Source organism: Myripristis murdjan, chromosome 6 (genome assembly GCF_902150065.1).
Source record: "Myripristis murdjan chromosome 6, fMyrMur1.1, whole genome shotgun sequence".
Classification (NCBI taxonomy): Eukaryota; Metazoa; Chordata; class Actinopteri; order Holocentriformes; family Holocentridae; genus Myripristis; species Myripristis murdjan.
The window spans coordinates 21038416-21058999 of NC_043985.1; the positions used below are offsets into that span (position 1 = coordinate 21038416).

General features: G+C 41.1%; 1 protein-coding gene across 2 annotated transcripts; it reads right to left on the reverse strand.

Moving 5' to 3' along the window:
* Positions 1-649: 649 nt before the first annotated feature.
* On the reverse strand, positions 650-20436 carry ano2a (anoctamin 2a). 2 transcript variants are annotated; one of them, XM_030054590.1, is made up of 29 exons: positions 20315-20403; positions 18618-18720; positions 16243-16412; positions 15678-15983; positions 13220-13315; positions 12839-13011; positions 12282-12336; positions 12104-12155; positions 11907-11962; positions 11589-11636; positions 11309-11373; positions 11076-11210; positions 10786-10946; positions 9732-9814; positions 9149-9160; positions 8417-8488; positions 8128-8184; positions 7426-7500; positions 6789-6990; positions 5160-5271; positions 4897-4954; positions 4702-4802; positions 4422-4588; positions 4131-4283; positions 3810-3862; positions 3298-3476; positions 2862-2967; positions 2037-2622; positions 650-1901 (listed from the first exon to the last, which is right to left on the reverse strand). In XM_030054590.1, the coding sequence occupies exons 3-29, from the start codon at positions 16387-16389 to the stop codon at positions 1243-1245; spliced, it is 3969 nt and encodes a 1322-aa protein (XP_029910450.1). In that variant the 5' UTR covers positions 16390-16412; positions 18618-18720; positions 20315-20403; the 3' UTR covers positions 650-1242. The 2 variants fall into 2 exon arrangements, with proteins under 2 accessions (XP_029910450.1, XP_029910448.1); XM_030054588.1 differs by lacking the exon at positions 18618-18720 and having other exon boundaries at positions 20315-20436.
* Between the last annotated feature and the right edge of the window lie 148 nt (positions 20437-20584).

Here is a 20584-nt window from a genome sequence, read left to right on the forward strand (position 1 = left end):
AGTAACTAAGATAACAAATGTCAATAGAAAAAAAAACATGACTGTGGTGAAAATAACAGGACATTTCATTTGTGAATATTAGAGTCCAGTGCAGCTATGTGTATGACAAAGTGTGGCTGTGCTGTACTGTAATGAAAGTTCCAGCTTTCAGGACAATATAAAAGTAAAGCAACATATCTCTCAGCACCCATGTGTTAAATGTGAGACACAGGATAATAATGTTCTGCTATAAACCAGAAGGGGGCAACAGAGTCAACACAGTACCAGTGTGGATTCTGTCGCCATCTTTATACCAGGACTTAATGGTGAGATGACGTTAATGCTGTGGTTAGTCTCATGTTTACTGTTAGTGGACATGAGATTTGTCCTGAGAACTGATTAGGCAAGGCTGTCTGTCATCGCCTCGGCATGTTTTGGCTCACCGGCTCAGAATAGAAACACTTCTTGGGTATGTGTTGTGTTTCTCACTTCTTAATCATTTGATTTGGATAAGCTCTTAATCTAAAATGCGATGCATGTAGTGGGACTTCCTGTTATTTCACCATCCCTTTCCATTATCTAAGTACTTGTGGCAGAAATAAGAAAACTGAAGTGCACACCATCAAAAAAGTCTACCCCATGATCTTCAAAGTTCACAAGGAAAAACAAATATCAAAAACATGTCCTTATTTTATTATCATTTTATGTATCAATTTTATATATCAAAACACTAAAAATAAATAGTAGATATGCAAGCATAAGTGATACTAGTTGTGCTGTATATACTGTAGCTTCCATCTGCCTCAGGTCTACAGGGCAGCACTGCTGCATGTGTGGGACTGAGACTAACAGAGGAGCAGTGGATACTGAGCTGTAGCTGTGGGCAAAAACAAACCAATACATAACAAACCAATCAATCAACAAACAAAAAAGTAGAAAGAGTTTGATTTTCAATGGTATTTTCTTCAGGCATGGCAAAGAGAGCTCCAGAGCATTGCAGTGCTGCTCTGAATTGTCCATGACTCCCCTTGTCCAGATCAATACTAAACCATTGAACAGTATAAATGTCACAAATATGAACATGATAAAAACAAAGTTCAGTTTATCTGGACAGTCCCTTTGTAGACCCCAGGTAATGGGTTTGAAGACAGGGAGGGCAGAGGGAGGGGTGAGGCTCCAGGCACAAAGAAAGGTGAGGCTAATCTGGATATTCCTCCCCCTCCCTGTGCCACCCTCTTTCCCTCTCCCTCGCTGTCTCTCTTCTCATACTTGGGTGTCACGCCTCAGTTCACTGGGGGATGGGGGGATGCGGTCTCCCAGCTTTGAAAAGCTTGTGGAGTGGCTTGGCTTGGGTGAGCACTCCTCAGTGCTGGGGCCTCTGGGGCGGGCAGGCAAGGTGGAGCAGCGGCCTTTGGCCCTGGAGCGTGGCTGCTGAGGTGGAGGGCCTTTGAGCATGAAGAGTTCACTGCGTGAGGGGGCTGTGGGCTGGGGGAGATCAGGGAGGGCAGCTGGGGGCTGTGTGGGATGTGGGGATGTGGATGACACTGATGTGTCGGCCGGACAGAATGGGTTAGTTGAAGCTGATAATGAGGATGAAACACGGACGGGAGTTAACGTGGCCATCTGCTGGACCTTAGAGAGGCTGGTGGAGTGGCTGGGGCGTGGCAGGCTGTATGTCGCTTCAACGCCTCTGTGGCGAGAAGGTAGGGTGGAGCAGCGGGCATTTGTCCTAGAACCTGGCTCTCTGGGAGGCGGAGGACCAATCAGTGAGAAGAGCTTGTGATCTGCCTTGGATTTCAGACTCTGGGATGAGCCTCTCTTAGATGGAGGTCTCGGGAGCTCGTGGTCAACATGATACTCCTCTTTGGAGCCTGAATGAGGCAGCTCTGTGTCTCTAGTTGTGCTTGATGAAGGTTCCTCACCTACATGAAAAAAAAGTCAAAAGTCAGTCATGATGCATTTGCATGCCTAGACAGTACCATACAATGATAAATACTTCAATTCTACATGAAAAAAGCTTAATAACTAAAAGGAAAATACAAGTTAACTCCTCTCACCTAACAGGCCCATTTCATTCATGAAGGCATCCAGATCAACAGTGACATGCTGCGCTTCTTCTGCCTTCACTTCAGCTTCATTTTCTTTCTCCTTTCTCTCTCCTCCGTGCTCTTTATCTTCTTCTCCCTCTTCTTCTTTGTCACCTTTGTCATCCTCTTTAGTCATTTCTCCATCTTCTTTCCTTTCTCCCTCCTCTAGTCCTCCACCTTCATCTCCTCCGACTCCTTTTCTGTCTTCTTCAGATTTTTCGACTGACTTTTCAAGTTCGGGATCACTGCTGCTGGTCCTTCGGGGTTTGTCCACATCGATCTCAACCACCAACTCCTCCTCTGCCTCTGCCTCTGCCTCCACTTCTATTTGCTTTTGTTTCGCTTCTTCCAGGGGTTCTTCCACTACAATGTCTATGTTTGCTGGGAAGCACACGGTGGTACGTCGTTGGGAACCAGGTTTGCCACTTCCTGCTTGCTCGTCACTCAGCAGAAAATCCATCAGCATCATGTTCTCTTTCTTTAGCTGTTCCCGCAGAGACCGCGGCACGTCTGGGATCATCCATGCAACCAGCATGCTAAGGAACATGGCCAGGTTCTATGGGGCAAAAGACAGGGGAATTAATAACTACACACTCTTCTAAAGATTTCCTGATGTTTTTCTTACAGTGTATCATTACGTTTACATGTGTGTGCTTGGACCTAATTTTGCCTGTCCTTTTTTCATTGTGCACCATGAGTTTTTGGAGTATAAGCAAAAATACATCCCATTTTGCCACTGTTACATTATAAGTGGAGGTATATACCAGGATTGTAAAGCTATTGTCTGCCTCATACCTGGAAAAAGATGACAAAGGCCAGTCTTGCAGCCAGGACAGACCAGTACTGCTTAGAGAAGGTGTAGGCCTCTGGTGCCCACGGAGGGTCTCTGTAGTCTTTATACCTGATGACACAAAAACAGATTAAGTTGGTGTTAGCAAGGAAACAGCGTCTATTCCACATTTAACAGAAAAAAAAAGAAAATAAAAAAAATTAAAGACATGTTTTGTAAGCTTACTCAACAATTTAAATAATTATATTTAGTAAGCAAATTTTAGCATAGCAAATAATCCTTGTAATCCGTGCTCATGGTGCCTCATTGCGCAATTTTTTTTTTTTTGCAGTTAAAGCAAGAGTTCAGGATTTAGTGAGCACAGGAGATTAGCTGCAGGACTCTAAAAGTTAAAGGAGGGTCAAGGTTTGTCAAGGTTAAGGCGTTAGCTTTACTGCTGACCTGCACATGGAGACTCCAGTGAAGAGTGTGGTTGTGGGGGCGGTTCCCGCTGGGAAGTTGCTAACATTAAAGTAGGACAGCGAGTGCTCTGTGTAGCCGTTCATCGTGCCGTTCACACTGTACATGAACTGATACACAATCTTTGGAACAAACTCCGACGTGAAGGAGATGACAAATGCCTAGGAGACAAAAGCAATGAATGGAACTGACAGACAGTCATATAAATAATATAACACTAAATAGCACTGAAAGCATCTAATTTGTACTAACTTGAAAATGTATAGTGTCAATTCAAAATTGTTGTGAATTCTACACACCTCTGCTCTGATGTAACTGTGATGATAGACTATTAGATTTCTATCAGCAGATAAAAGCTTGTACCACACATCCAACAGAGGATGTGTGGTACATTGGCTCAACTGGCCAATGTTTGCCAAAGGTCAAAGGTTATGGACACAAAAGACACACACACACACACACACACACACACACACACACACACACACACTTACATTTGTAATGACAGAGAACTTGCTGATTCCACAGAGAATGTTGTACCAAATCCCTGGAGAACGCGTGTGTATGAAAGGAGAAAAAGAGAGACAGGACAGTGGTTGTGTGCATGCATGTTTGTGTTTGTGTGTGTGTGTGTGTGTGTGTGTGTTTGTGTGTGTGAGAAAGAAAGACACAGACAGACAGATATTGAGACAGAGACAAAAACGGAGGGTTGGAGCGGGGAAAAGAGAAAGAAAGTGAGTAAAAGTTCCAGGACAGCTCATTACACGCTCACACAGACGGTGTTGGATATGCTCTCATGCATTTGTGTTCTGTACCTATGTCTTTACACCTCACAGCGTCAGGCCTCCGGATCTCAGTGACAAATTTTGCAGCATCGAGGCGAATCTCAATGACGTTGTTGAGCAGAGCAAAGGCTGGTGCCAGAGGGAAGGAGGCCACGAACAGGGACACGAATCCATATTGAATGACTGCAAATATGAACACATACGCACACATGATAGCACACACAAAAACGAAAAAACACACTCATAGTTATGGTGAGTGAGTAACTGAGTGAATGAACAAGTGACTAAATGAATGAACAAGCCGGTCCGAAAGAGACTCACTCATTTCCATGTATTCTGGGCTCACGCCTTCAAAGGGCTCCAGGGCAAAATCTTTGTTGAACTGTTGCTTTGGCCTCTCCTCTTCCATGTCACCCCCCTCACCTTCGGCTGCTCTTTTCTTCTTTCCTTTTTCCTCCTGCATCGTTCTGTACATCTTTTTCAGCTTTCTGGAGATAAAAAAAATAATAAAAGAGGTGAACAAGACAGAGATGGCAGAATAAACGGTGTTTCTAGTAAGCAGTACGATGTTGTCAGGAATGCTAGAACTTAAAATACTTACGGTACGAGAACCTCAAACACATTGTTCTGGATGAGTTGCTTCCCTAGCATGATCATACTGAGCTGGATGCACAGCTCGATGAGGCAGCCCGGTGGAGCACACTGTGAATTATTTAAAATGTGTTTTAGACACACATTTGCATACCTATATACACAAACGCACACAACAACCAGTGGTGTGTGTAACTGAACCCACCTCCTCCATGCGATAGTCCCCAGAGATATAAACATAATCGCCAGGCCGTCCAGAAAACCTGTATGAAGAAAATACCAATCCAAGAGTAGAGACAGACAAAGGAGGTACAAGGAAAAGAATGAGTGAATATTAAAAAAAGCAATGATACTTTAAACCATAAGAGAAATGCACTCATATACAGTATGGTGTGATATCTGGCTTGTGTTTCAGCTCTTTACAGTTTATTAACAGGGTCATAAAAACTAAAAACAAACTGTTCATACCTGCCCTTGAAGAAGGCCACATAGAAAATGGGTGCAAATGCGTTCATGGATTTGAGGAAGAAAGACTTGAAGATGAGCCTCTCCTCAAACTCTTCCTCTGTCTTAGGGAGTTCTGATGGAAAGGAGACACCAACAATACGGTCATTATAAGACACAATTTCAATTCGGAGCACAACATAGACATTAACCAACCGGCTACTGAAAGTGCAACTATCTCTACAAACAGTGCAGCCACTACACCAAACATTATGATATGTTTGGAAACAACATTAAGTGGTGCTGTGAAGCTAAAATTGTCCTGACTAATTCCTACTTCTCAACAAGGTCAGCGACCTTGTGGCTAGAAATTCCACCCTCCCAGTAACAGGTCAAACGTTCAATCCTTGCCCAAGCCTCTCTACGGGACACATGTTTGTTAATAGCAGCCATAGCCTATATGACTTTTCTCTTCAGTAGGTTGCAGCTACTGAAGATAGTCATCAGCATACAGAAACAGGTGTGAGACCATTTTCTTTCAGGAGGGAATGGGCTATGGTAGTGTAGTAGAAGTTAAAAGTTTGAAGGTAGCCTGTGCACAAAGAGAGATGCTGTTTGTGTTTTATTTATCCAGTATTAGAGTAGGTCCATGAATTGTAGTTTAGATTAAAAGAACAGTAAGTATATTCCACACACTGTCAAAAAAAAAAACCTACTGCAAAATAAATTGTAAAAAGATGCAAGTGAAAACGAGAAAAAGAAAGGACAATAACACTTAAAAAACACTTTATTCTGCCCTGCATTCTACTTGGTGCATTTAAAGATGTGGTGGAAGGATGAACATCTAATTCATTTATTCATTTGCTCCCCATTTGTTTTGTTGTTGTGCCTCGCATTTAGCTCAGTGTATGATTTTTTGGTCATATGAGAACTACTCTGTAGCTGAGAGAACCCCCGCCACTTACAAATATTGAGGTTTAGCGGGAGAATAGTGCAAATTATGGTGGAGGTAATCGTTAATAAAATCCCTATGCCTCCCGAATTGTCTTTGATAAAGCAAGGTCAAAAACAAGAATAGTCATTGGCATTTATGGTAAAACATGGAGGAACCTGACACCTAAGGAAAGAAATCTCAAGTTGGCTGTTTTGGCACAATTTACTTAATCTAACATTGGTTTTCTACCACTGATTGTTTTCTAGTCTAGCCTGACTGACCACATCTAATAATTCATGTGTTTGCAGTAATATATACAGAGCTAACATGACTAATTTTGCATTTGCTGATATTCTCTGCCGTTGCAGTGCCATGGCACTGCTAAAATTTAAGATACTTATCTGTTATGCTAACCATGACTAAGTTTAGCTGATTGACTAGATAGAGAAGTTATGAATAAGTAATTAGATGTAGTGTATTTGTGTAGCTTTCTGTATTTTGCTCTTGAGCAGAACCAGGGGAGAAATAATGTTACTGCCCATCAAATTAATTATTATTATACCATTACAATGACTTCATTTGGCCTTTTGGCAAAAGGCATGCTACCACATATCAACAACAGCATTGACGTGGTAAGTGGTAAGTGATGGCACTGGTGTTTTTGCATTAGAGACATTATGTTACAGTGCAGAAGTGTGGTATATAAAGAATAGCAATACCCAGTTCAGTCAGCCACACAGCAATCGCTCCGTAAACCTCTTCCAGCACCAGAACCACCAACATGTTGAGGATGATGCCTGTGGTGGTGACGGTCATCCTTACACTGGCCTTCGCCTCAGGATCGGGGTTCATGGACCACACGGTCAACATGCAGATGCGATACATTGCCACCCCAAACACTGCTGAGAAGGTTACTCCAATCTGTCACATGCAAACGCACATTCACACACAGACACAGACACACAAGCACATACAAACAACATTAAAATCATACAAAACAGCAGCTGCGAGTGTATAAAGTTACTTGTGATAATTTAATGCCACTGGTGTTGACAGTGTAGATGGATGGATGGAATTGAAGGACACAATCATGGCAACAGAAAAATAATATATAAATAGTAATAAATAATAATAAGGGGAATAAACTGATGGAATTAATCAGGATACAGAGGAAAAAAATCATTGTTGGTGACTTAGTGTTGGTGCTGTTAATTGCCTGATATCCTTAAGAAAATGACAGGAATCATGAAAGATGTTGTGGTGTGACAGCGTTATAAAAGTGTAATAAGTGCATCAAAAGATATAAAGTGACAGAGACTGGAAAAATGATAATATGAAGGAGTATGAATGCTGTACCAGAAATAGTAGGGTGGACACGTTAATGAGGTAACCTGACAGGTGATCCTCAATGTCCAGGGACTCTGGCTCTCGCTGTCAGGAAATTAAAAAAAAAAAAAAAAAAAAAAAAACATAAGTAAACACACATACAAACATATACACAGACACACACACACACACATTGCTATGTGCTTCAGTATGAACAATATGTGTCCTCAGGCTAATAAATGTTGAGGATATGTTTTATTAGCATGCATGTGCTTTCTGCACGGCAGGTACATGTTTGCCAGCTGAGAGGACAGAAATCCCCTCCTCTCTTTCCTCTCTCCCTCCCCCTCTCTTTCTCCATAAGTAATCTGGGCTAATCTCAGGCAGGTAAGCAGCTTTGGACTCAACCACTCACAGTAGAAGAGGGGGGGGGGGGTTCCTCTCTATGTACCAACCCAAACACATACATAAACACGTAGAGTTAATCTTGAATAACATGAATGTAGCTTAAGGACTCAGACAGACTGTAATCTAATGGCTGTCTTCATTTGTTTTGCCTACAGTTTGGGGTAAACCTAACTAGCTGCAAAGTGAGAAGATTCATGTTAACATCCTCCATGAAGCAAGCTTAAATCACCTAACTCTACCCGCCCTGCCTCTCCCCTGCCCTTCTCCCACAACAACTCTAACCATGTAGTGACCTCTCATACAGAGAGAGAGGTGCAGTGCTACCTTGGTGGCCAGCATCTTGTCTGTTTCTCCGTCTACACCAGCCGCAGTTTGCTTCAGCTGCAGGAGAGGTCAAACGCAGTGAGACAGAGTTTATTAGGCAGGAGTATTATTAGTTTAATTACACCTGTGCAACATCACTTGTGTTCCAGCACAATGAGCTAATTAATCTCTAAGTGATCGGCTCTCCTCTGAGAGGAGCGCGCTGTGTGGAGCGCGTGCAAGCACACACACACACACACACACACACACACACACACACACACACACAGACCACACTCTGATCCATTACCTTTTTATTCTTTGCTCTCATCTTCTCTCTTTTCTCTTGTAGGGCAGCTTCATATTCAGGCCTTAGCTCCTCCTGCAACAGCCATACAAACATTATGCATATATTATATACCCTATTAAACAATATGGGTGCACACAAACTCAAGCACTGTGAGACAGATTCACTTACTGTTACAGTTAGAGCCACAAAATAAAAATTAAAAATAAAAAAAAATCCATTTTTTTTTAAAAAATTACAATTTGACTTAACACCACACAACTGCATTGCGCAACATCCTTGACAGCAGTTGCATAATATTTGTATAAGTTCTTGGTCCTCCCTATGTGCCTACATGAATTACTGTTAAATGTCCTCATACCTCTATGGATGATAGTGCCGCAGACCACTACTTTGGGGATGTAGTTATTTAAGATTTAGCTTCATAACAGGATGACACTGGGAATGGCAAACAACTCTGAGAGATAAACTGTTTCTTTTCTTTTATGGAGAAATTTAAGTTATATTTTTGTCACAAATTACATACTCTATGTATGGTAGCACAGGCTGCTTTGTCACAAATTCATTATATTATCACAAGATGACCATCAAGAGTGTAAAAGGCTACTTGTCCTGTGCCTGTCATATGCAATTCATAACACAACACCACTTGGGAGCTACAGCTGCACAGAGCACAGTGTAATTCACTTGTGATTTAAATGTAGGTACACTTATGCAGTGTAGAGAGCCACCCACCTGGACTCGCTCCTTCAGGCAGCACAGAGAGAAACAGTAAAAAACATTACCACATTAAGACGTGTGTGTGTGTTTGTGTGTGTGTGTGTGTGTGTGTGTGTGTGTATGTGCATGTGTTTGGGTTTGTGAGGGGAAAAGAGAAAGAAGACAGAGAGAATTAGACTTGTATTAGTCTCAGGGTACGTGTGTTGTGATGCTGCTGCTTCATCCGGCAAGCTCACTGCTTTAAGAAAAGCCCAATCCCATTACAGTCATGACTAAAGGGCAGTGTCAGTGCATGTATGCATGGGTCAGGGGCATGTGTTACTGTGTGTGTGTGTGTATGGGGTGTTGCTTGAGGGAAACGATAATCTACAAGGCTACACATCACCCTGATCTCTGCCCTTCTACCTGACCCAGGACTTGGGGTAAAAACGCTCACCCTTACTGCTTGGCACTTAAAAAACAGTGATTATGGAAACAAGGATTGTGACAAAGACAGATATCCATAAAGAAAAAGTGGTACAGGCACTGTGTGTGTGCACTACTTTATGTATGTATGTGCTGTATTTATATAGGGATGGATGGGTTCTTGTGATTATACCTCTTCAACATCCAAGCTTGTCAGGTCCCAAGCATGCTTCAGACACATCTGCCGCCTCTTCCAGTGTTCAAGGAAACAGGCAGCTATACGTATATGTACACACATGCAGGGACAAACACACACACACACACACACACACACACACACACACAACGCAACAGTGTCTTTGATTAGAAGCAAGGAAAAATATCTTGTATATAAAAATGAATCAATGAAAAAGTCCTGAGAACTAGCTTCTGTGAAGTATCCTTGAGTGTGTTACAAAGTGTTAATAATCTGTGTGTGGGAAGCAAAAATGAAACAGTCCTTCCTAAGCAGCTATCATCACTTAAAAACGAAATGCAACAAAAGTAACATTTTTAAGACATATATGTTAACATTGTATATACCAAACATTAACCACCCAGACGCCTGATAGTGATTGCTGTTTAAAGACTATGCTCAGAGCTGGCTTCATGGTATGCATGTATAATAATGCTCAAATTCAAACCCAAGATGCCACTTCCCATAATTCAAACCAGAACTCAAAGCTTCTCAAAGCTTATTTGTTAGTTCTGCTCCTGTTTTATGTAGTGTAGAGTACACAAAGACAAGAATATGGGACAGAAATCACAGTATACAAGAAAGGTAATAACCCACAAAATCATAAGGTGCCAAACTGTTATCAGACCTACACGACACTTAGTCACCAAACTTTTTTTTTTAAATTTTCAAGTTAGTACATACATATATGTACATAGTACATTTCATATTACCAAGATGAAATTTATCAATAACTGTATACAAATAATTTAGTGACGTGCATAACAGTTTTTGCAGTGGGTGCAAAAAGTGTTTGTATGTGTAAATATGTATGTGTATGTACTTTGCTAAACCAACAATTCAAAGGGATGCTATGGCTTAAGGTGAAACTTTCAATGCTGCTTTGTTGGTCAGAGCTCATTTTAAAAAAAAAAAAAAGACCCACCGACTTCCAAAGTCTGGCTGTTTAATAAGTCTATCTGTATATCCTTGTTTTGAGAATTCAGGGCAGTGAGCTGGAGTGCATATTTACCCCATAGAGACATGAAAATCGCAAAGAGGACAGTGGCTCCATTGTCAAACAGGTATGATGCTCGGGCCAACGAGCACACCGAACTCAGAAGCCAGTAGTCACACACTCCATCACACAGTGGACACATGGTGATGTTCACATTGACATCGCATGTCTCCTGACTGAAATACACATGCATACAAAAGAAAGTATAAACAAACTTATAGAAACAAACAGGTAACGGTCGAAAATGGATATCAGCAGCCAAGCAGCTAAAGAGATTGAAGAATATTTTATGAATTTCTACCTACCTCGGCACGTTGGCGTCGACAGTAAATATGCCATACAAGAAGACAATGATCCCCAGTACAGACGGAGGGATGAGGAGCTGGGTGTAGACACCCAACCAGGCAAAATATAACCCAATCTGTTCTCCAAAGTACTTCCTGTCAACACAAAATTCATGTATCAGCATACTGCTGGGATTTGCTTGTGATTCTTTTTTTTTTTTTTTTTTTTTTTTTTAATGCTAACTGCGCCATACCTGATCAGGTCCACGGGCTGGTATTTATGCATGACCCCATAGTTGGCCCATTCCTCATGAAGGAGCTAAAAGACACCAAAACATATACCAATTAAATACCTAAAGGATTATACATGATGCACAATATTTCAAGCTGTAAATAGGAGATATCATTTTGAACTAATTCAGCTATGAACACAGTAAACCTTGACAGTTTGCTAGTATAATGAACAAGAGCTGTCTTATTGCAAATGTTATAGTTTTTATTAGTTGGAATTGACCCCTTTATCGTAGACCTCACCTGTCTGTCATTTCGTTGATCTCTCTGCCCTCTCCTTGTGAATGACCCCTGAAAAAATAACATATGAACAAAACTGCCTTAAGACATATTTTACTCATAATCATCAGGTTTTAATAATGTTTTTTTCTTCCTTTCTTGCTGCCAAATCTGATGTTACGAGTCTTCCATTTACTTCCATGACCTTCAAAACTGTAAATGTTTAGAATTTACATCCCAATATATGGAATGAAGTACTTCATCAGAAAAATCCCTAATAAATGCATTTTCAAATATGGGAAATGTACTTCCTTGCTGTCTGGACACTGCTATTATACTCACGTCATGCAGAGGGAAGGCAGAGTCGTAGACACCTCGAGCCAATAATGACGTGATGCCTGTTGAGACAAAGGCAAAGAGGCAGTGCAGCACAATGTTATGTATAGAATGAAATCTGAGTGATGGCATGCATGTGAGCAAATGAGCATGCATACAAGTTTGAAAAAGACACTAAAACCAAAGCAAAAGTCAGAGCTCACCAGTGGTTTGGCAAGTTTGTGTGCAGGTAGTGCGAGACATAATCTCAGCAACCTAAAAATAAAAAAATAAATAACGTATGATACATACCTTCGGCACTAAAATGTAAACACAAATTATTTCAGCAGATTTACAAATATTTTTATAATATTTCTCATCAGATTTCTTCTGTGAACTCACTATTCTGCTGCGTGTGGCATTGTCAAATAGGGTTTCTGTTGACTTGATGTCATACCTGCAGAAAATAACAAAGAGCAGTTACTGACCAAATGTGTGTGTGTGTGTGTGTGTGTGTGTGTGCGTGCATGCGTGCGTGCGTGTGTGTGTGTGTTTGCAATCCTAAGGGTACAAGTGGTTCTGATTCAGTGTGTATTGAGGTCACTGTTCAATATATTTTTGTATAAACGCACCCTCGCCAATTCTAGGTTTGCTTTTTTGTGCTTGTGCTAAAACAAACATAAGTTACTGTTACTGTTAGTCATCTTAGGTAAACGGCAATATTTTCATCAACGTGGCTGCTTCAGTTACATGAGAGCGACACCAGTTTATGATAATGATGATGAAGCACATTGCCTGAAAGTGATTTATGTCTTAGCCTGGAGTTATTTTAAGGTCATGTGCATTCTTATCAAGTGGGCCATTACTTATTTATTTATTTACATTTACTATTCCACTAAAGGCACATGTTTGTGTATGTGTGTGTGTCTGCGTATGTATTAGACAGCACAAGTACTCACAGGTGGAGCTTGTCTCTGATAAAGGGGTGTTTGAGGGTTTTGAGGCGGACGCGTGTCTGCGCGTCTTTGTGTATGTCAAAATCAGGAACGTCAGGTTGAAACGGTTTGACGATATGGGTCATCATGCGATCCCACAATCCAGCGACGCCTGTCCGTTCCCGCAATTCAAACTTCTGCTCAAGTAAAGCATACAAGGCATGCAAAACTTGATCAAATCTACTCCGTAATACATCGTTTTCCATTCCACACATACTACACAACCTTATCTTGCCTGTCACTATTCCAGATAAATGCTAAAAATTTCTACATAGAAAATATATTCTGTGTGAAACAGGAATAACAATGATCAGAATGTGTAATGAAGTACAGAAAGAAGCAGACCTTTTTCACAGCAACTTTGATCTTCTGAAGCTCCGCTTCCCGGCTGAGTATTGGCCATGGGATGTGCAGCCGAATAAACCCTATACCATGTGATTTCTGCAAACAAAAAAACACATATTGACATGAATTGTGAACACAAACCCTCCATGCATCATTTGATCACATCAAGCTCCCATTAATTAAGCTAATTCAAAGTTATCATAGGCTTGTGTTTTAATAAACCAAACTGAGCAGATCATATCCCTGCCTTTTCTCCTGAGCCAAAGTTGACAGTTGTGACCTGCATCTGTCTGCCAGTCTCTTTCTCTGTCTCCTTCTGTCTTTGCATTTGATTGTTCCTGCAAGTTGTCCCTGTACAGCCTGCTGAGCCAGCACTAATACTAAGAATGTACGATAAGGACCCTATTTTGTAGGCTAACCAATTTGTCCATGTCCAGAACCTCACAGTCCTGGAAGCTAGAAGGTATGAATACAGAGATAAAAATTAACTAGTGGGATCGCTAGCTGAAAGTTACTTGACCATAAACCTGTCAATTATCAGTTTTCATCATCTCAAATGTGCAATATCTGAAAAATCAGTGCATCACCACTTACAGCTTCTGGAAAATTGGAATACAAAATGACTATAAAGTTCCTCAAGTGTCCTTAGAGAAAGGCACATACAAGTGCACAGGTTTAACGTTGTCTGCTCATGCCTGAATTTCATATGTCCTGAAAGCAGTTTAACCCTTTTACACCAGTGACGGCATTAAAGGCTCATTACAGCCTTTTCAAGTGTACCAGACACTCCTCTACCATTGAGCATGACAGTCAATAGCACCAGCTTTGGCTTAGAATAAGAATACTTACAGGGCAGCCTTTTTTTTTTTTTTTTTTTGCTTTCTAAGATGGTACATTGTTCTACCAGTACAAAGCAGCAAAACTCCACTTTTAGACTGCAGGGTGAGTCTGCACAAAAATGACTGCACATTCATGAGATCACTGCACATCACCTGTAAACTGTAAGACTACCTTGCTGACACTAGACTTTATATCACCTTCAGATGAATTTGAAAACATGCCACATGCATAAACTGGCACATTGTGGCAAGTAGGGCTTGGTCGCCTGGGGATTCAAACGCTAGACCTTTGTATCCCTGGATAAGGTGACTGGGGAGACTGGGGAGGTTTGCTATACACTTTCTTACAACTTGAGGCAATGACATCACATGTGCCAAACTGGGGTATTGTGATTGATTTACACTTTAAATGTTTTAAATGAATCTTAATGCAGAGTCACTGCTTGACCGATCTGAACTCTATTTTAAATACGTGGCATCTACCATCTGAGGAATGTCTGTGTCAATTTTTGGAGCATTTGAAAGAAAGCTTTTGGAGATACACATGAATCAATTCGCATATTATAAAAGAAATATAGAATGACAGGCTTCTGAATTGACTATAGCTTGCAGTGCAAGCTGTAATATTGATATAGTCAACCATGCCTCTTTACACAAATCATGACCAATGAATGAACCATGAATTTGACGCAAAGAAGAAGCAAGAAAGAAACAGAAATAATCCGAGCAATCATAAAAGGGCACCAGCAACTTTGGCCCTTAGACCTCTAATAATTTGTTAATTCTGCAAGATATTTTTGACTGAATTGAAGTTTAGTTTGTGTATAGACATCATCACCTAATCTAATTACATCCCGCCACAGACAGACACTCACACTGATATTGTACACAATGACTAACACTCACGTCTTCATTCTTCCCATTCAACCTCAATTAAAGCTATCAGCGTAACAACTGTCCTCCATTTGCAGGCACGTTCCTGAGGAGTGGATCACTCTCTAATAAGGCCCTAATCTGGCCTTTGGCTTCACAGTTACTGTCAGCGGTCTTAATCCGCAACTAAAACAGCAGCTGATTTAACACGCAACCTTCTCTCACCCAAATACACACATGCGCATACACACACACCCTGCACATGTGCAAAAACAACACACACATTCAAAAACACATGTATACACATGCAACTGCACACAAAAACAAACACATTCACACAGAAAAGGGCACATATTGTATTTCTATTGTTATTGTTACATTATTGCTCTAGACTTCATTTGTTCTATTTAACTTTAATAGGGAAGTTCTCTTTTTAATTAGACAGCAGGTGTGTCCTCCAGCTTCAGGACAGGGTATTATTCTCAACCTGTATGGCAGCCATTCAATCACAGGATTTGTAGTCACATTACTTTGGGACAGCCCTGGCCCGTACAGACTTCCTGGCATGTAAAAATATAAAAATAGAAGCTACACATTTTCAAATCGGTATTTGAAAATGTGTAGCATCTAGTTTTTCCTTTATGTGTACACCATAAACAGTGGAGTGAGCTCCTCTCGACAATAAACAAAGAATGTGACATGCGCAAACCAAAATGCACGTAATATCAGGATAATCAGACACACACCTCCTTATCACGTTCTATCTGTAGCCCAGCCTCCAGCAGGCCAGATTCAAACTCCTCCCTCATAACGGCCTTCTCCTCTTCCGTCAGCTTTGACTCCTCCGTATCCGCGGCCACCATGCCTGCCTCTGCGATCTCCGGTTCTGTATCCCGACGACCTGAGACTGATATTGGTATACTTCCATTGGATGAAATGGAAAGGCGTGACTTGGATCCTCGCCTTTTTTTGTACTTGTAGCAAAGAACGTAGTCCACCTTTCGCCTGCCATCAGCAAAGAACAGTCCAGGGCCTAGTTCAATGCCAGACTCCTAAAGAAACACACAAAAGCACAATTAATGAGCAGAGGGATAACGGATGGCAGGTAGAGATTTCAGGATATATTGTAAGTGTATGTGTCAGCTGTGGAGTTCTCTATAGTGTCTGTCCCATGATTTATTAAGCTGTGTTTGAGGAGATGGCATTTATGGTTGGAAACACCGGAAAGAGGTTATATCACAGGTGTGAGAGATGACATATTACTGCAAGTTATAGCGACAAGCGAGTGTCAGCATTCTCAGGATACTGTACCGGGGGAGGAGGCTCGTCATCATTAGAGAGGTTGATAAGGCCTCCATTGGCGGCATCCAGCCCTAGCCCAGATAGTGAGCGGGCCAACGAAGCAAGCCTCCCCGAGTGATGAGACGATGGCTCACTCATTGCGGTGGTGACAGGCATACTTCCTTTTCCGTTCCATCCCTCTGTTAGAAAAACAACAGATAAGGGACAGAGAGGATTTCATTGTCTTAAAATTGGGATGACTGGGTCATCTTGATGACAACACTAAATTGAAATGTTGAAATTATTTAACATCAATCAGGCCTGAATACCGGAGTTTAATATTAACATAATCTATCAACTTTTCTTTTGCCCTCTCTCTATAGAAAGCTTGAGTAAAGGATCACCCACATTGCCCCTGCAGCTGGTATAGATTCAGTAACTTTCTCAAAGACACTTTGGCGGTGCAGATGCTTGACAACACTGGGCTCAAACCTGGGCTGTCACGGGACTCACTGTCAAGCCCAGGACATTCTGTCCCAAAATTTACTTTTCATTCCTTTACATTCCGATAGAACCAATATGCTCTATGGGAACAACAGCTTTCAAAATGCAAACACTTCACTTTGGTGCCTGATAGTATGCGTTTATAATCAATGTATAACCAGTTTATAATACTGTAGGACGTGAGTTTCCAGAGTTCATAGGGTCATGATGTTTCCATGTTCAAATATGGTTATCCCAACTCTGTAGCCGAGTACCAGCTGGAAAACATGTTACATATGATCGCTTTCATATGTAACAAGTTAATGTCTTTGACGTGTGTTTAGGATGACTGAAAGTCATCAGATGTGGTTTGCCTTTGTGACATAAGATAAAGTCTCTCTCTCTCTCTCTATCTATCTCTCTATATCTGTCATTCTCATGCTATCCACACCAGTGTATAGTTGTATGACCCGGGGTCGTTAATAAATGCCTGATATGATCTACATGTGAGCGTCTAATTCCCCCATATGGCATTTTTAGGTTTTCTGGAAAAAAAAAAAGTGCAGCTGGACATATTTTTTGGCTCAGGTAACAATTAAAAGTATACTATGCAAAACTGTTGAAGTGAGGACAATTGAGACTCAACTGACAAAATAAATAAATAAACACCAATAAAGAAAGAAAGAAAGAAAGAAAGAAAAAAGAAAAAAGAAAGAAAGAATAGCATGTAATTTAATAGGTGATGCTACACAGTTGTCACTCAACACACTAAAAGATGATATGTATATTCCACATTTTTTGTCAGCTGAGTCTAAATGGTCTTACCTTCAGTCAGCAATTCTGCATGATGTACCTTAAATTAACATTTCCCATATAAATAAAATGTCTTTAAAATGAACAGATTTTCTTTTGGTTTACACAGGAGTTTGTAAAGCCCTGTGGCCTGAATAATCAAATACCAGTATGTGTACATGACCAGAAACAGTAGGTTTCTGCATCATATGAACATTTAGTTTGATTTTCACTTCAAATATGATGTGAAAAGTAAACTGTGATGGCTGTTTGCGAGTGACACATCAAATCTGGCGGTGAAAGTTAAGCTGTCTTGTGTGTTTTTTTCTCAATTGAGGCTGCAGGCTCTATTTGCCGAGATTAAGCTCACACTGCAATCCAAGCGGCACAGTTTACAATCTGTTGGGGTAATTTTGTCACTGGACTCTGGAGTCTTTGAGATGAAGAACAAAGTGCCCAGAGACAGCTGAGTGGTTACGTTAACCATGTTTGGAAGCACATGTCCCCACTAGCATATGATTGAATCCTTCCAGCTTTCCCTATTATGACTCCTTCACTATTTCCTAAAATAGAATATAATGTTAATGCAAAAAAACAAAAGAAAGAATAGAAACTGTCACTCCTAACCAAGCACACTTATTCAGCCTTAACAATACCGTTTTGTTCTTGTGTTTAAGAATTTATATGTAGATTTATTGAAATTCACCATCACTGAATATGGCAGCTTCTTTGTCTTTCATACATATTTTTCTTATGACTAAATGAGATGGCTGAGAGGGGAAACATGGGATGTCATGGAACAGAGGTCCCAGGACAGACTCAAAACCACGAGGCTGTGGATTCAGGGTATATAATGTAGCTGATGGAGCCACTAGGAAAACATACATGTTTCTAAGAAGAGTCCTCTTATATCCTGATTAAAATAAGAAGCATGTAAACAACAGCCATAGGTAATCACTCAAACATCCATTTGAGCTTGCTCGATAGTAGCCATAGGTAGCGGCAGAGATTACATATATGTAAATACTCCTGAACAAACACTGATTAACACAGTAACAGTGAACTCCCCACACATATCCACACACGTCCACGGTAATCCCAGTTTACCCTGTGTTAGCAAACATAGTACCCAGATGGAAAGGGAGAATATAGCCTTCTGGTTAGAGTTCAAGAGGTCAAACGTTCAGTCTGTGACTTATCAGATTTTCCGGATTCGCCGGACGACACTGACACCTGGCACACAGAATGACATATTTATATCCATTATTGTGTAGGAATACATATTCGCTTATTATTTCTTTTCAATCTATGTGCGTTTTAAGCATCTGCTGGGGGTTTGCAAACCAGATCTCACACATGCACAATGACAGTAAAGGTGTTCTATTCAATTATGTTCTATATTTACACATGTAGTATTAGCCAGTTGCTTTCTCAGAAACAGCTAGAGGTTGTTTTAGTATATTGCTGGCCACAGACTCTACATTGTGGTGCATTACTTGGTAATGTGCCAAGTAATGCACCACATTGTTTAGCTCAATATTTTACAATTATTGTTTTATGTATTGTTGGCCTTGGTTTGTGGTCTATCGAGGTCCAAATTGGAATAAAACGCTGAGTTTACTTTTAGGTGTTATCCTCTGGGATGTAGGTATATTTGTACCTTTTTGACCCGATCAAATCATTCAGTCTATCAGATATTTCTAGTTTTACAATATGGGCATACTGATAACCCAGCTCTTGTCAGTTTGCATAATGATATAAACACTATTACATACTAACCACCTTCTAAAACGTATGTGATAAGCTAACATTACCTTATTTAAAAATCAATGCAGCCACTAGATATTGGGTTCTCTGTCATTTCATAAATTTGGTAAACCCAAATGAACAATTTGGGCAAAATCTGAATTAAAACGACAGGAGACCATAAGGCCAACATTAAAGGGATGGTATCCTTTGAGGCAGGCAGAAACATAGAAAGAGAAAGTGCATGTGCGTCCAAGTGCGGACGATAAGCGTGCGTCTCCCTCTCTCCTCTAAAGAAAAGCAATCTATCGGCCAGTGCGGGGCTTAGGGTGTGTAAGCCTGCTGACGGCTCAACACCACAGGCACTACAGGGTCAGTGGTACCCACACATTAAAAGGGCAGAGCAACTGGGGAAAAGAATTGAGGCGATCTAAAAATGTCTCTCCAGGAAAACAGCAGATTGCACATCGCTAATTATAACAGCTGTTTGAATGCCATAATTTAGAGAACATTACCCCCCCCCCCCCCCCCCCCCCCCCCCCTCCCCTCCCACACACACACACACACACACACACACAACACTAACAACACACGCATGACTTGCAAACAGTGCTTCCAAGTTTTAGAAATCTATTTGGATACTAATACAATAAGCATTTTAACATTAAGTGGAGTTATTAATTTCCATTTTGACCAATTAACTTTTAGTTAAATGGCAAACGTCCTATTGTAGATAAATATTTTGTTTATTAAATGCTCTCCGGCGCAACAGTTGTCCCCACGCACTTGACGTAAAACTCCATATTTATCCGATACAAATCCCAACGGTCACAAGGAAATTTAAATAAAAGCAGCAGAAAGGTCAAGCCCCGCAGGTAGGCTACAGTTTCCGTGCCGCAGTCGGGACATTTCGAATCAAATCTGCGCAAAAGTCTGATAAGATGTAGCAACAAGCGTGACCGGAGTATTTACATAGTCGTGATGAATGTCAAGCCCCCTTTGGAAATGTGTTTTCGATTCAGGAAAGGTTACTTTAGGTGTAAGGAGGTGCAAAGCAGTGAAAAAAGTGCGGCCTACTTACCAGTTCCCGTGGAGGATCAGGTCGTCGCTCTGGAGATGGATGATAAGACGCGCGAGGCGCACAAGGCTCGGGGGCTGAGATGGTGGACAATCCGCGCGCGCTCCCGGAACCCCAGGCTTAACACATGCGCGCGCGCACACACACACACACAGACACACACACTCAGGGCGGCTAATTCCCTGACCCTTCCATAAGGTAGGACAGGAAGGTGTGCTGCATATTATCGATGCAAGAGACAGTGCCAGTGCGTGTTTGTATGTGTGAGTGTGT